General features: G+C 52.9%; 2 protein-coding genes across 8 annotated transcripts in view; one reads left to right on the top strand and one right to left on the bottom strand.

The window, feature by feature from the left end:
• Nucleotides 1–4,765, top strand: part of CHRNA2 (cholinergic receptor nicotinic alpha 2 subunit) — a 6,239-nt gene extending 1,474 nt beyond the window's left edge. The window contains exons 2-3 of one of the 3 annotated variants that reach the window (XM_019636128.1): nt 2,191–3,193; nt 4,327–4,765. In XM_019636128.1, coding sequence (XP_019491673.1) covers nt 2,191–3,193; nt 4,327–4,452 — 1,129 coding nt within the window. In that variant the 3' untranslated portion in view covers nt 4,453–4,765. The remainder of the gene's footprint in view (nt 1–2,190; nt 3,194–4,326) is intronic. The other 2 variants (XM_019636130.1, XM_019636129.1) reach the window with 2 other exon arrangements.
• Nucleotides 4,766–6,402: 1,637 nt separating this feature from the next.
• Nucleotides 6,403–12,980, bottom strand: part of PTK2B (protein tyrosine kinase 2 beta) — a 110,784-nt gene continuing 104,206 nt past the window's right edge. For all 5 annotated transcript variants that reach the window (XM_019636162.1, XM_019636158.1, XM_019636160.1 and 2 more), the window contains 7 exons: nt 12,172–12,318; nt 11,913–11,948; nt 11,480–11,504; nt 10,269–10,315; nt 9,493–9,630; nt 9,172–9,252; nt 6,403–7,511 (listed from right to left, as the gene is read on the bottom strand). In XM_019636162.1, coding sequence (XP_019491707.1) covers nt 7,296–7,511; nt 9,172–9,252; nt 9,493–9,630; nt 10,269–10,315; nt 11,480–11,504; nt 11,913–11,948; nt 12,172–12,318 — 690 coding nt within the window. In that variant the 3' untranslated portion in view covers nt 6,403–7,295. The remainder of the gene's footprint in view (nt 7,512–9,171; nt 9,253–9,492; nt 9,631–10,268; nt 10,316–11,479; nt 11,505–11,912; nt 11,949–12,171; nt 12,319–12,980) is intronic.

Raw genomic sequence — 12,980 nt, 5'->3', positions numbered from 1 at the left:
CAGTTGACAGCGCCCAGGATCCTTCTAGTTTTTGCTTCCAGTGCATCTGGCAGAAGTCAAGAGCAAATGTGACCTGGAGTTTTAGGATTGCCAGTAAGGCTTCAGGCTTGACTATAATAAGAAGTTCTTACGATAAGACAATGCTTCAAACCAAATTCTTACCTTTAAAGAAAGGTCTCCTCCACCCAAACACTCCACTCCAGGTAAACCGGAAGATCAAGGAAATTACACCTTTCCTTCCTCAAAAAGGGGGCGCATGCTGCCATCTAGTGGTGATTGTGTGTGATGACAAAAATGCCTTTCCAATTTTTTTTTTTTAAGATTTCTGCCCTGATCAATTTGTCACTCTCTTTCAAAGTTCCTGTTTCGAACCCGCCTATACCTCTAGTCTGGAACCACTCCATGGGAAAGGAGTCTTTCTTTTGTGTACGCTTCTGGTTTCCCTGACTTTAGGATTGATCTTGGGAATTGGCAGGGGGAGCTAATGGCTCATAAAGGCTGGGGCACCGGACTCACTCCTCCTGAGGGGAATCATGGGTTCTGGCTCCCAGGAAGCCCCTGCCTGGGAGGTCACTGCTATTCCACTGTCCTCAGGGCCCTTGTGGGCCTTTAGATACCTGGCCCCACGTCACTGCCAGCCTCATCTCCCATCGTCGCCTCCTCACGCCTGGCCCCTCACGCCCTGCCCTCACGTGAGTTTTGTCCTTCCTCTCTGTTCCTTGTTCCAGAGGATTCTCTTCAGGAACCCTCTGCTCCCCATCTCTCTGTCAAACCCTAACGTTGGTAAAAGCCTTGCTTGAATGGCCACTTTCATGGTCATCCTGCTCGCTCCAGCCAGGAGGGAGTCCCGTTCCCAGAGTTCTTGGGGAGCGCATGGACAGCCCACATAGTGCTGTTGCCAGACTGCCTCTCTTGTGTAGTAGGTGTTTGGGGCTCATCTCATTTCCTTCTGCTTCCGTAAGGGCAGGCTGAGTGTCACATTGCATCCCTCGTCCCTCCATCGCTCCTGTGTAGGCCCTAGTGGATGAGGCTGCTCAGAAATACACGGCAAATGGGTGGCATCAAGGAGGTATCTTCCTTCACCAGCAAAGATTATTAGGTCTCTTCTGAGCAAGGAACTGAAGATCCCAGGGGGAACAGACATGACCCCCAGCAGAGGGCCTTACTCACCACCTGCTGGGGGGAGAAAATATACTCATAAATAATCACTCTAAAATATTAAATGAATACAAACAGACAACCAAACTACATATTCCTCATAAATCACATATTGATCACAAATGTGTAAAAATGTTACATATGAGATCTATAAGACTATCAAATATAAATGATATACGAGGTCGGACAGTTAAGTTTGCAAACTCACCCTAGAAAAAGTGCTACATACCTCATTGCTGAATATCACTACGTCACCTTTGAAGTACTCCCCTTGGGAAACTATGCACCGATGCCAGCACCTAGTCCACCCTTCAGAGCAATTTTGGAACTCTTTCTGGAATTGCCATCAGAGCTGTCGTTGTATTACCCTAGATGTCCTGAATGTCATCAAAATGTCTTCCTTTCAATATTTCCTTTATCTTTGGTAAAGAAAGAAGTCATTGGGGGACTAGATCAGGTGAGTAGGGAGGGTGTTCCAATACAGTTATTTGTTTACTGGCTAAAAACTTCCTCACAGACAGTGCCGTGTGAGCTGGTGCATTGTCGTGATGCAAGAGCCATGAATTGTTGGTGAAAAGTTCAGGTCATTTTCATCTAACTTTTTCATGCAGTCTTTTCAGCACTTCCAAATAGTAACCTTGGTTAACTGTTTATCCAGTTGGTACAAATTCATAATGAATAATCCTTCTGATATCAAAAAAGGTTAGCCACATCGGCGCAACAAATTCACGAACCTAATTGTCAGACCTTGTATATAACATCAGAATGTTAACAGTGGCTGTTTTTGAAATTCTTGGTACTTCCTTATATTCTTCAAAATTCCTACTTTTGGTGTTTGAAAAGACAACTGAGGTAGTTATAAATGTCAGTGTCTCACTGATACAGGGGGAAGTCTCACACACTGGCATAAACCCCAACAACTTGGCCAGGCCTGGCTATGTCATTGGGGTCCCCCTGCTGCCGGTTATCTGGAGCAGCCTGGTGTGGGCAGGTGGGGTGTGCCAGGCCCCCCAACTCCTCTCCTCTCCCCAGTGCAGATGGGGAGTTCGCAGTGACCCACATGACCAAGGCCCACCTCTTCTCCACGGGCACCGTGCACTGGGTGCCGCCAGCCATCTACAAGAGCTCCTGCAGCATCGATGTCACTTTCTTCCCCTTCGACCAGCAGAACTGCAAGATGAAGTTTGGCTCCTGGACGTACGATAAGGCCAAGATCGACCTGGAGCAGATGGAGCAGACGGTGGACTTGAAGGACTACTGGGAGAGTGGCGAGTGGGCCATCATCAACGCCACAGGCACCTACAATACCAAGAAGTACGACTGCTGCGCCGAGATCTACCCCGACGTCACCTACTACTTTGTCATCCGGCGCCTGCCCCTCTTCTACACAATCAACCTCATCATCCCCTGTCTGCTCATCTCCTGCCTGACCGTGCTCGTCTTCTACCTGCCCTCCGACTGCGGGGAGAAAATCACCCTGTGCATCTCCGTGCTGCTCTCGCTCACCGTCTTCCTCCTGCTCATCACAGAGATCATTCCCTCCACGTCCCTGGTCATCCCGCTCATCGGCGAGTACCTGCTCTTCACCATGATCTTTGTCACCCTGTCCATCGTCATCACAGTCTTTGTGCTGAATGTCCACCATCGCTCCCCCAGCACCCACAATATGCCCCAGTGGGTGAGGGCGGCCTTTCTGGGCTGTGTGCCCCGGTGGCTTCTGATGAACCGGCCCCTGCCCCCCTTGGAGCTCCACGAGCCCCTAGATCTGAAGCTCAGAGCCTCCTATCACTGGCTGGAGACCAACATGGATGCGGAGAAGAGAGAGGACGAAGAGGAGGAGGAAGACAGATGGATGTCATCCTCCCCCATGGGTGTCCTCCGCAGCCATGGTGGTCTGCACCAAGGGGCCTCGGGTCCCGAGGCAGAGGCCCAGCTGCAGAAGGGTGGGCTCCTGCTGTCACCTCGCATGCAGAAGGCCCTGGAAGGCGTGCACTATATTGCTGATCACCTGCGCTCTGAGGATGCTGACTGTTCGGTGAGTTGGGGCTGGGCTCCTTCCCTGGGTGACTCTACCAGCCTAGGAGGGAACCACCCTACTCCAGAGTGTGAGGTTGGGCCAGCCCAGTCTCCTTCGTGAGGACCCATCTTCCTCAGTCATGGCCCTTGGGAGTCTGGAATAAATAGTGATGGAGAATGACTAACTGGTAGTTCTTAAGACATGGATTGGCAGGTGGTAGACTAGCATCCAGACTGTCCCAGCTAAGCCTAACTGGGAGACAGCAGGACAGAGAGGGAGGGATCTCAGATATGGGACTTCCCATGCCATTTCTGTTATCTGATAGGTGGCAGGAGAGGAGCAGAGGGAGGCGGAGGAAGTGTCATCAGGAGAGGTGCCAGCCTGTCTGCTTTGTCCTGACGCTCTCCCCCTCTTTCTTGTTTGTGGGTCCTGGGCATTTTGTAAACTTCACTGTTCACTCACAAACCCTGAGGAAGCTTGGTTGTACCAGGTGGGCTCCCCTCCTCGGCCTCTGCCATGTCTGGCATTAGTGAGCCGCTGCCCAAGATCACAGAGTTCTTCTTAACAACCTAGGGAAGGATGACAGTCTGGGAGGTTATTACTGGGTGGCCTTGTTGAGTAGATAAGAAACATTAATCATTGTCTAACTGGGAGCAGCTAGAAGGCCAGACCTGTTTGTCTGCGGTGTGAGTCCAAATTCCACAAAGTTCTCCCTCCAACCTTCTCTGGGCTGCACCTACCCTCACCTACCTCCTCTTCTCCATCTCTTGCAGTGGATGGGTGAGTGAATGAGGAGGCAACCTTGGGCAGCAAAATCTTCACCATTTTCTAACTGCTGGGCGTAGGCTCCTGGGTGGTTCTAGAACCTCCTTGTGTCCCTCCAGCCCCCCTCACATGGAACTTCAGGGCCTATGGAAAGGCTCTCTGGGCTGTGTCAGCGGGGCGTTGGGGTGAAAATCACTAAGGAGAGCGTTGTTTGAGTCTTGAGACAACCCTGTGACAGCCCCCGACCCCGCACTCCCTAGCTTCCCAAGGTCTCAGCGAGGCTGCCACTCCCCCTGTGCCATCCTTCCAGGGACTGGGCATGGGTGGGACACGTCCCTTTTCCCAAGGCCTGGCCTCTGTCACTGTGAGCCCACTTCCACCTGCAGGTAAAGGAAGACTGGAAGTATGTGGCCATGGTCATTGACAGGATCTTCCTCTGGCTGTTTATCATTGTCTGTTTCCTGGGGACGGTGGGACTCTTTCTTCCTCCGTTTCTGGCTGGAATGATCTGACTGCATATCCCTCGCTTTGGCCCGAAGGTGGCACTGCTGACCCTTTATGCTGCTGCCTCTAGAGTTTGCCTTTGGGGTCAACACCATGTGACTGCAGGTGCCTCTCCACAGAGTCCCAACACTGTCCCAGTCATTGAAGACTTGCCGGCACAGTTCACTTGACACTATTGTACTATGTGCCGAGAATCCACTGTGCACAGAGCCCTGCTTTGGATGCTGAGGAGCTAGAAAAGAAAGCACTTACTCTGCAGAAGGTTATGGTACAGCGGTGACAACGTGACGCCGTATAAGATTCTCCTGAAGGAACGACCCAACATTGAGTGACAGGGGGCCAAGTGGGGGGGAGCAGAGGGTAGGGGTGGGGCCAGGTGAGAAGGAACAGAAGGGACCTCAAAGGAGAGTTGCATGGGGAAGAGGGAAGGGGGCCCTGCCGCAGGCGGAAGGGCTGCGAGCAGTTTTGGATTCAGGAATGAGCCTGAAGTGTCAGCACAGCCAGGCTGAGGGGGGCGGGGGAGGGTTCCAGTGTGGGGAGCAGTGGGAGGAGGTTGGGAAGACAGGTTGGGGTGTCTTTGAATCAGGTAGAGAAAGAGGTTCAGAGGCTGAGCCCAAAGGTATCAGTAGAGCAGTAAAGGTTTTCCAGGGGGGAGGAAAGGGGCCACAGGCTGCAGGTGGGGTGCAGGTAGGGTGGAGGTGCCGGGCGGCCCCTCGAGGCAAAGGAGGATGCATGGTCGCTGAGCCACTCCGCCTACCTAGAAGCTTTTGTGAGTTCTCTGACTGTTAGCCACCCTCCCCCGACCTTACCTGCTGGAAACTGGCGCTTCAGCACCAGCTGACCCCAGAGGTTTGGCAGCGCTGAGAGTCCCTGTGTGCAGGGGTACCATCTGTCCTTAAACACACACGGAGCTTGCAGCTTGCTCCCTCCCCAGGGCGAGTGGTGGTTGGCACTCGACATGTGTTCTGAGTGACTAAGGGGAGTCACTGGATTGCTCTGCACCCTCAGACTGCTGTGTAAACGCAAACGTGGAAGGACCGGGACTGCTGCCCTTCCCAGCCTACCCTCTCTGTCCTTCCCAAAGCCCTGTGATGTGTCTGACCCATCCTGTGCCATTTGTGCAATCTGTTCTCACACCTTGGATCCAGCAACCCATGGCCCTCAGCAGCAGCGGAAGCCTAGAGGAGCTGTGGCCCCTCTGGGATCAGGCCTCGCCTCTGCCCCATCCAGCCCCAGAGGGCAGAACCCAGCAGCTAACAAATGCAGGCACTGGGTTCTCCAGACAGTGTGAGGACCCGGGACAGAAAGCCAAGCAGGGCAAGCTCCCAGTTTCCCTTCAGCCTTTGGGGTTCCCTCCTTCCAAACCCCTACTTGCCTCTCCCTGACAGACCCAGGGGGAAACCCATGACACCCCAAACTAGGCCTCTGCTCCTCAGTTCTCTCCCACTCAGTGGCTCATTCTGGTTTCTGGCCCCTCCTTGCTCCTGTGCCCACAGCCCCCCAACTTCCTTCCTCCCTCCTGGGTCCCTAGACTAGATCTCCTGGTGTGTGAGGATGCTCCCTTATATTAGTCTGTCTTCCATCCATCTTGCATGTGAGTAAAGAGATCAAATAAAACCAAAGCCGCTGTTCCTTTCGCTGTGGGACCCCTCATCAGCATCCCCAGGACCACCCAAGCCTCCCCCAGAGACCTGGTGGTTTGGATGCCAGCTAGGAGAGTGCCACTCCACTGACATTCCCCATGTGGCCATGTAGGGGGCTGCCCTGGGTCCTCACTGGAAAGCGGCCCTTTGCTCAGGTGCACAGGGAACTGACCCCACTGCCCAGCATCCCGACACCCCTGGATGGAGCCCCGGCGTCAGCCCTTGATCTATGTTCAACTGAGCACAGTTTCTTCCAGGGCTGTGGTTTGAGGTCACGATGCCCCCCATAAACAGCAGGTCAGACCAACAACGCAATCAAACCACAAAGCAAATGGTACAATTTTAATTCATCCACAGGTCAATTAGAAAGAATGTAAAGAGTACTCTGCATAAACACAAGACAGAAGGAGGAAGGGAGCTGATGAGAAAGGGGAGAGAAAAGGAGGAGGAAGAAAAGGAGGAAGAAAGAAGGAGGATTCAAAATAAGGAAAGAAAGAGAGAAGTGGGCACAAGGAAGAGAGTGGATTGTGGTCCAAGTCCTGTTTGGCCCCGCCCCCCTTCTCCTTGACACTTGGCGTGTGGATAACACAGCATCCCGTGCCCAGACTCCGAGTAACTTGTCGCTGGACTGTGTTCCAGGTCCCGCCTCAGGGGACACATGCCTGTCAGTCCAGGCCAAACTCACATTAAATAAATTCCACTATACACTGTACAAGAATGCCAGGTCCATCCCTCAATCTCACCAGCTGCCCACCCACCAAAGGAACGCCCCTCCCTACCTCTCTGCATCAGGGGACCTCCATGGGCAGAAGAGGAAGGAGAGGGAATAGCTTGATTCCCCAATGGCCTGCTATGTCCATGCATAAAGCCATCGTGGCCTCTAGGAGCACAAGTGTGACTCCCAACGGGCCAGGCAGGTGTGAGGAGGGCATGGCTGGCAGCAGCGGTGGCCCCAGCACCCCCTCAGCCCTCTTGGTCACTCCCTGGTGTCTACAGCCCTGAGTCCCCTCTGTCCAGTTGCAGCCTGAACAGCACATTCTAGGGGTCAGGGTGGGGAAAGGGGGTCGTGCAAAGTGGCAAGGGAAGGACTCCCCTCGGCCTTCCCCCTGAGAAGATCCACATGACCGAAGGCAAGGCAGGGGCCGGGGATACAGGAGGTACATGACAGGCAGGGGCGGAAGACGCAGGCAGGTGGCGCCCACCCTCTGTCACTCTGCAGGTGGGCGGGCCAGGTTGGCCAGAACCTTGGCCTGATCTACAGCATCGAGCAGGTTCTTGGCATCCACAGCCAGGGTATGGGAGGCTGTGAGCATCTGCCGCTTGCACTCCTCGCTCAAGGAGGTCACGGCATTTTGCTGAGCCAGTCGCATCTTAGTGATGAGCTCCGCCAGGTCCTTGTTGAGCAGTTTCTGGGTCCCTTCGATCTGTAGGAAGAGTGAATTAGTAATGAGCTGCAAAGTCTAGGATGGGAGGGTGAGGAAGCCACACAAGTGTCCACACTGGCATGGCCAAGGCAGTCAGAAGTTCTCTGGGGGGCAAGTCAGACCCAGGCCAGGGTTGAGTCCAAGGTTCCATGTGGGCTGGAGTCAGGTCATCAAGGACAGACATTGCAGACCTCAGTCCAGCCCATGCCAGCCTGACCCAGCCCCACAGGCCTTCTTGTGCTGGCCCAATGTTGGAGTGAATGGTCAGGGGTCAAGTGCATTTATTCATTTGTTAGCTATCTGCCATCAAATCAAGAGCTCAGGGACTGTGGTTTGAGCTGTAGGGTTTTGTTTACTGCCATACGCCCAGTGCCTAGCATACTGCTGAGCACATACTCAGCACGCAAGAGATAGTTATCAGGTGAAATGAATGATTGGGCCATCATGCTCTAAAGTCTCCCAGGATAGCCCAGCCTTGGGCTCCTCTGTGGGCTGCTCCTGCTACCCAGAGGAAGGCTGGGAAATGCCCAGCCCCCCACATCCCACTGTCCTGTCTCAAACAGTCACACATGGTGGGGACAGTGGTAGGATGCTGTGGTCACCTGTGCCACATCGCTGACCATTGGGAGATGCTACACCAAACCACAGCCTACCAGGGGCTGTAGGTTCTGTGGGGTTCTACAGCTGGTTTCTAGACAGATGAGCAACAACTGTGCGAGGCATTGGATCAGTTTTCCATTGCTGCAGTGACAAAGTACCACAAATGTAGTGGCTTCAAACAACACGGGTTTATTCTCTTAGAGTTCTGAGGTCAGAATTCTGGAATGGGTCCTATTGGGCTAAAGTCAAGGTGACAGCCGGGCTGTGTTCCTTGTGCAGGCTCTAGGGGAGCATCTGTCCCCTGCCTTTTCCAGCTTCTTTGGCTTGCGGATCCTTTCAGCCCAAAATTGAAATATTCCAACTTCTGCTTCTGTCATCACGTCTTCTCTGACCTTTACAAAACCTCTGTTTCTGCCTTCCTCTTATAACAATCCTTGTGACTACACTGCACCCACTTGGCTATTCCAGCATAATCTCCCCAGCTCAAGATCCCTAACTTCATTACATCTGCAAAGTCTCTTTTGCCACGTATGGTAGCCTAGTCACAGGTTCTGGGGAATTAGGAAGAGGGGCCTGTTATTCTGCCCACCATGGGCACCATCTTAATATAGAGCACCAAGATTCCTAGTTTGACTTTTGGTAATTGTTTCTCAATTAAATAAAGGAAATTAGATTAAATGGTCAATCAAAGAAATCTTAACTGCTATTTCGATAACTCGTTCAACTTTAGTATGGAGGGTGACATGTATGGAGATAAAGGATCACAGCAGGGGCAGAAGGGAAGGTACGTTCTCCTTTGCATGTCCTCACACATTAAGAAGTTACTGCAGCTGGGACCTAAACGAGGAGTTTTGCTGTAGGATGCTGGCTCTGTCCATTGGTGCCAACTCAGCCCCTTTGTGGTACCTGCTCACGTGAGCTGTGCAGAGCCCCCTGCTGGAGGCTCAGCTCACAGAAATGTGGCTGCCCAGGTGAGCCTCCTGTGCGAAACAGGTGGGGTAGGTGGAGGTGAAGGGGAGAAGTGACAGCCAGTGGTGCTGTCTGGGATGTGGACGCTCACCTCTGTCCGCGAAGATGATGGCAAGCAGGGCAAGAGACTGTCCACACTCCCGATGAGCTTCCGCAGGGTCAGGCCCACGTTCTAGGGGGAAAAGGGGCAGGGTGACCGTCACCTCTTGCTTTTAGAGAAAGCCATGTTCTCTTGGGAAGAGCCCTCCTGGGGCTGGACCTGCCTTCTGCGGCTGCCTCGGGCTAAATTCTCTTGGACCACCTTGCTCTATGGGGGTCTTCCTGGGAAAGGCAATTGCTGGGCAGACCAGGAAGCTCCCTCCCGCTTCCATCCAGGGCTGGGATGAGCCGCCTCCACCTGTCCAGTGCTCACCTTCACCACCATCACGTAGGCCTCGGGAGGCAGCTGACAGAGCTCGTTCTTGAGGTGTAGCACCGCCCGCACCAGCTCCATGACATTGTGGTACACCAGGTCATCAGTCCGGTCCAGGTTGGCTGTGGGCTGGATGGACTGGGGGTGGGGGTCTCCAGTCAGGGGGATGCTATCTTCCCTGGGCAGGCACTACCGGTACCCACTCAGCCACCAGCCCAATTTGAAGATTCTTCTCCAAAATAACAGTGCTCTGTCCTGGGGGTGCATCCCTCCCTTCTGATTCCAGGGCAGCGGTGCTCACATTGGAATCTGCCAGGGAGCCTTAAAGAATACTGGTGGCTGGCTTCACACCAGGCCAACTGAACCATCACCTGGGCATGGGGGCCAAGTGCTTTTCAAAGTGCCTCAGATTATTCTAATGGCAGCCAAGGCTGAGAACCTGTTAGGGAGTGAGAAAAACCAGCGCCCGTCCCAGGCAACTGTAAGAACAATGTAGTGCAAGCTAAGGGGCAGGCTCGGGAGAGGAAGGGGGCCCCCACCGCCTGCTTCTAGGGCAGGACCCGGGAGCTTTCCTCTAGGTTGGGGAGCGGGCACAGGAGATAAGAGAGATTGATTGGCTGTGTGGCCTTAGACAAGGCATTTCCCCTCTCTGGGCTGCAGCTATATCACGATGATACTAGACTAGATTATTTCTGAAGTCTTCATAGCCCGCAGTCTTCATTCTTGTGGAGCCCTGATTCAAATTAATTATCAGCTTTGGCAGAGCCAACACATACCTGTGTGCCCAGCCGAGGTGGCTTCTGTGGGGGGCCTGTGAACTCCGCTGCAAAAGGGAGGGAGAGTGAGTGGGGCAAGTTCTCAGCACCCCAGCCCTTCCCTTTGTACCTACGGATCACCAAGCCAACCCCCTTTCCTTTACTACCAGGGGACCTGGGGAAATGAAACCCAAGTGAATTCCAGAAGATGACAGGAAAAACCACCTCTGGGCTCCCCGGTCCTCCCGTTGTCAGGAACAAGCACTGTTGTCCATGTTACAAAAAGAAAAAGGCAACGTCCAGCAGAGATGGAGTGACTGCAGAGGGTGTTCCAGCCCCTGCAAGCCTGTTCACCCGGCCCTGAGGAATAGCTCAAACTTACACTTCCTGGGCCTTAGTTATCAAATAAAGGGGTTGCTCAGAAGGGTCTCTGGAGCCAGCCTGTCTGGGCTCCAATCTGAGCTCTGCTAATTACTTGCTGTGTGATTTTGGATAAGTTATTTCACCTTCCTGTGCTTTGGTTTTGTGACCTTTGTAAAATGGGCATAATAGAAAATTGTTCTATCTCATAGGATTGCTGTGGGACTAAACAAGTTGACATCTGTTCGTGACTTGGGCCCATGCCTGGCTTGTGTGAAGTTCTCTATGACTATTGTTTGCCATCATAGCTGTCATTGACATCTTCACCATCATCATCAGCCTCATCTATCTAGGATTGTGATGAGCCTGGCTCACTGCTGGCTCCTCCCTCACCTGCCTCAGCAGAGGCCCCTGGAGAGGCCCAGAGGGCTCGGCCACCCTCTTTCTTTCTTCCATCCTTTGGGCTCAGGGAAGATGAGCATCAGCTGGGAGAGTTGCATGGGGCTACCTTTTCCTCCACAAGAAGCCTCCAACAGAGTGAGTGGGGGATAGGAGGGAAGAGGAAATTGCCACTTCCTCCAAATAAATGCAAGAAGGAGATAAATTGGGAAGAGGACTGGGAACCCCAGGACAAAGAGAGACGAGACAGGGCGCTGGGCAGGGAGAGTGTGGAGCGACAGACGGAGTGGAGGGGTCGATATCAACTCCAAAATTGAACCTCTTTGCACACCCTGAATGAAAGCAAGGCAGACATTTCTTAAAGCTATAAACAGACTCTACTGTTCTCTGCAGCGAGCAGCGAGCAAGGGTGGTGACTTGACACAACATGTCAAGTGGAAACTCCTGCCAAGCGGATGGGTATGAACACTTACTGTAGCCAGTCTCCTTCTCTGGGGTCTGGAAGGAAGGAAAGAAAACACGTCACTAACGTGGCTCTGAGGAAAGACAACCCACTTCCCCCCTCGACCTGTCCCCCATCTCAACTGTACATTTAGAGATTTAGAGTTTATAGCCATTGCGGGGGGTGGGGGTGTCTGGGGAGCTTCTAACCGAAAGCTATCCAAGGGGCAGGCCCTTCCTAAGAGGCTGAAGGGTCTGGGGCACAGCAAGGTGGCACTAAGGCTGTCAATCAAGTGAGAGCCCAGGAAAGGGGCCTTGTGGAGATCAAAGATAAAAGATGCCCTTCCAAGGTCAGAGGCAGGAAGGAAGAGAAGGGCAGGCCCGGGGCCCCGAAATGGGGTCCTGCTGTCTGTGAGGACTTCCCAGGTCTTCACTCTAATGTAGAGACCTCTCCCGGTGACTTACCAATGGGGACTTGTCAGTCATGTAAACCATGGGGTCCTGCAGAGGAGGAAACCAAAGCAAAGGACTTAGAATTCCAGAACTGAAAACCCCAAGAATGCACAGAGAGCATTCACTCTAGACAGTGGGGGGAGGTGGAAGAGGACACAAAATGACATGATGGCACGGAGATCTCTCCCATGCAAGCACTTTTATCAAAATGTCTTCAGCCGTGCTGCGGAGAATGATGTCCCATCCCACCCACGGCTCAGCGGCTGCTCACCAAGGACTTCTCCTCCTGCCTCAGCCACTGGTTATCCTCCACCATCTGCTTTTGCTGCTTCTCCAGGATCTGCCGCATCTTGACCCTCTCGGCCTCCCATAGCTGCTGGGCCTCTTCTCGGCTGCTGGGTCGGATGAAGTCCTCCTCCTGGGAGGACAGCGGGGAGAGAGGAGAGGACACAATGAGCCCAGTCCCCAGACCTAGGGAACAGGCCTCTGAAGAGGCTGGTGGAGGCCACAAGCCTTGGTCTTGTCCGCTGCTTTTTTTCTTGTAACGGTGTTCTTAAATCCACAGCCATATACGCAGACAGTTATTATTGGGTCCTTCAGCCCCAAGCACATGCCTATATTGCAGTGTAATGTCATACCCGGAACACAGTGTTTAACATGCATTGCATTCAAATGATTACATGACCCGTTAAGACAATTTTATTTTCAAACTACTGCCCCAACGTTATTTTCTCAGCTGGCATTTGTCCTGGTTGCTGTCACTTAATAAATTTAGGAATGCAAAGCCAGCCATCTGGAAAGCCTCGGACGTTTATCTCCACCTTAGCACCACAGCAGCAGGCCTGGAAGCTTTGGGGAGCAGGGGTGCTGCCTGTAGCCCCACGTTATGCAGTCCGTGCAAAACTGTTCATGGGCGGGGCATAGCCTGAGAGAAGGGGCAAGAGCATGCAGCCATCAGATCGTGCCCTTTTTATTAAAACACACTCTTTATTAAGATAGTAGTTTAGGTTATTTAACCAAAGGTTACAAGAAACGCATGAGCTAAGAGATAAAGTGAAGAACAACAATGTAAAGAAATGG

This window comes from Hipposideros armiger, unplaced genomic scaffold (assembly GCF_001890085.2).
Source record: "Hipposideros armiger isolate ML-2016 unplaced genomic scaffold, ASM189008v1 scaffold_27, whole genome shotgun sequence".
Lineage (NCBI taxonomy): Eukaryota > Metazoa > Chordata > Mammalia > Chiroptera > Hipposideridae > Hipposideros > Hipposideros armiger.
The sequence above is the reverse complement of the archived record's forward strand: the minus strand, read 5'-3'. Positions and strand labels throughout refer to the sequence as shown.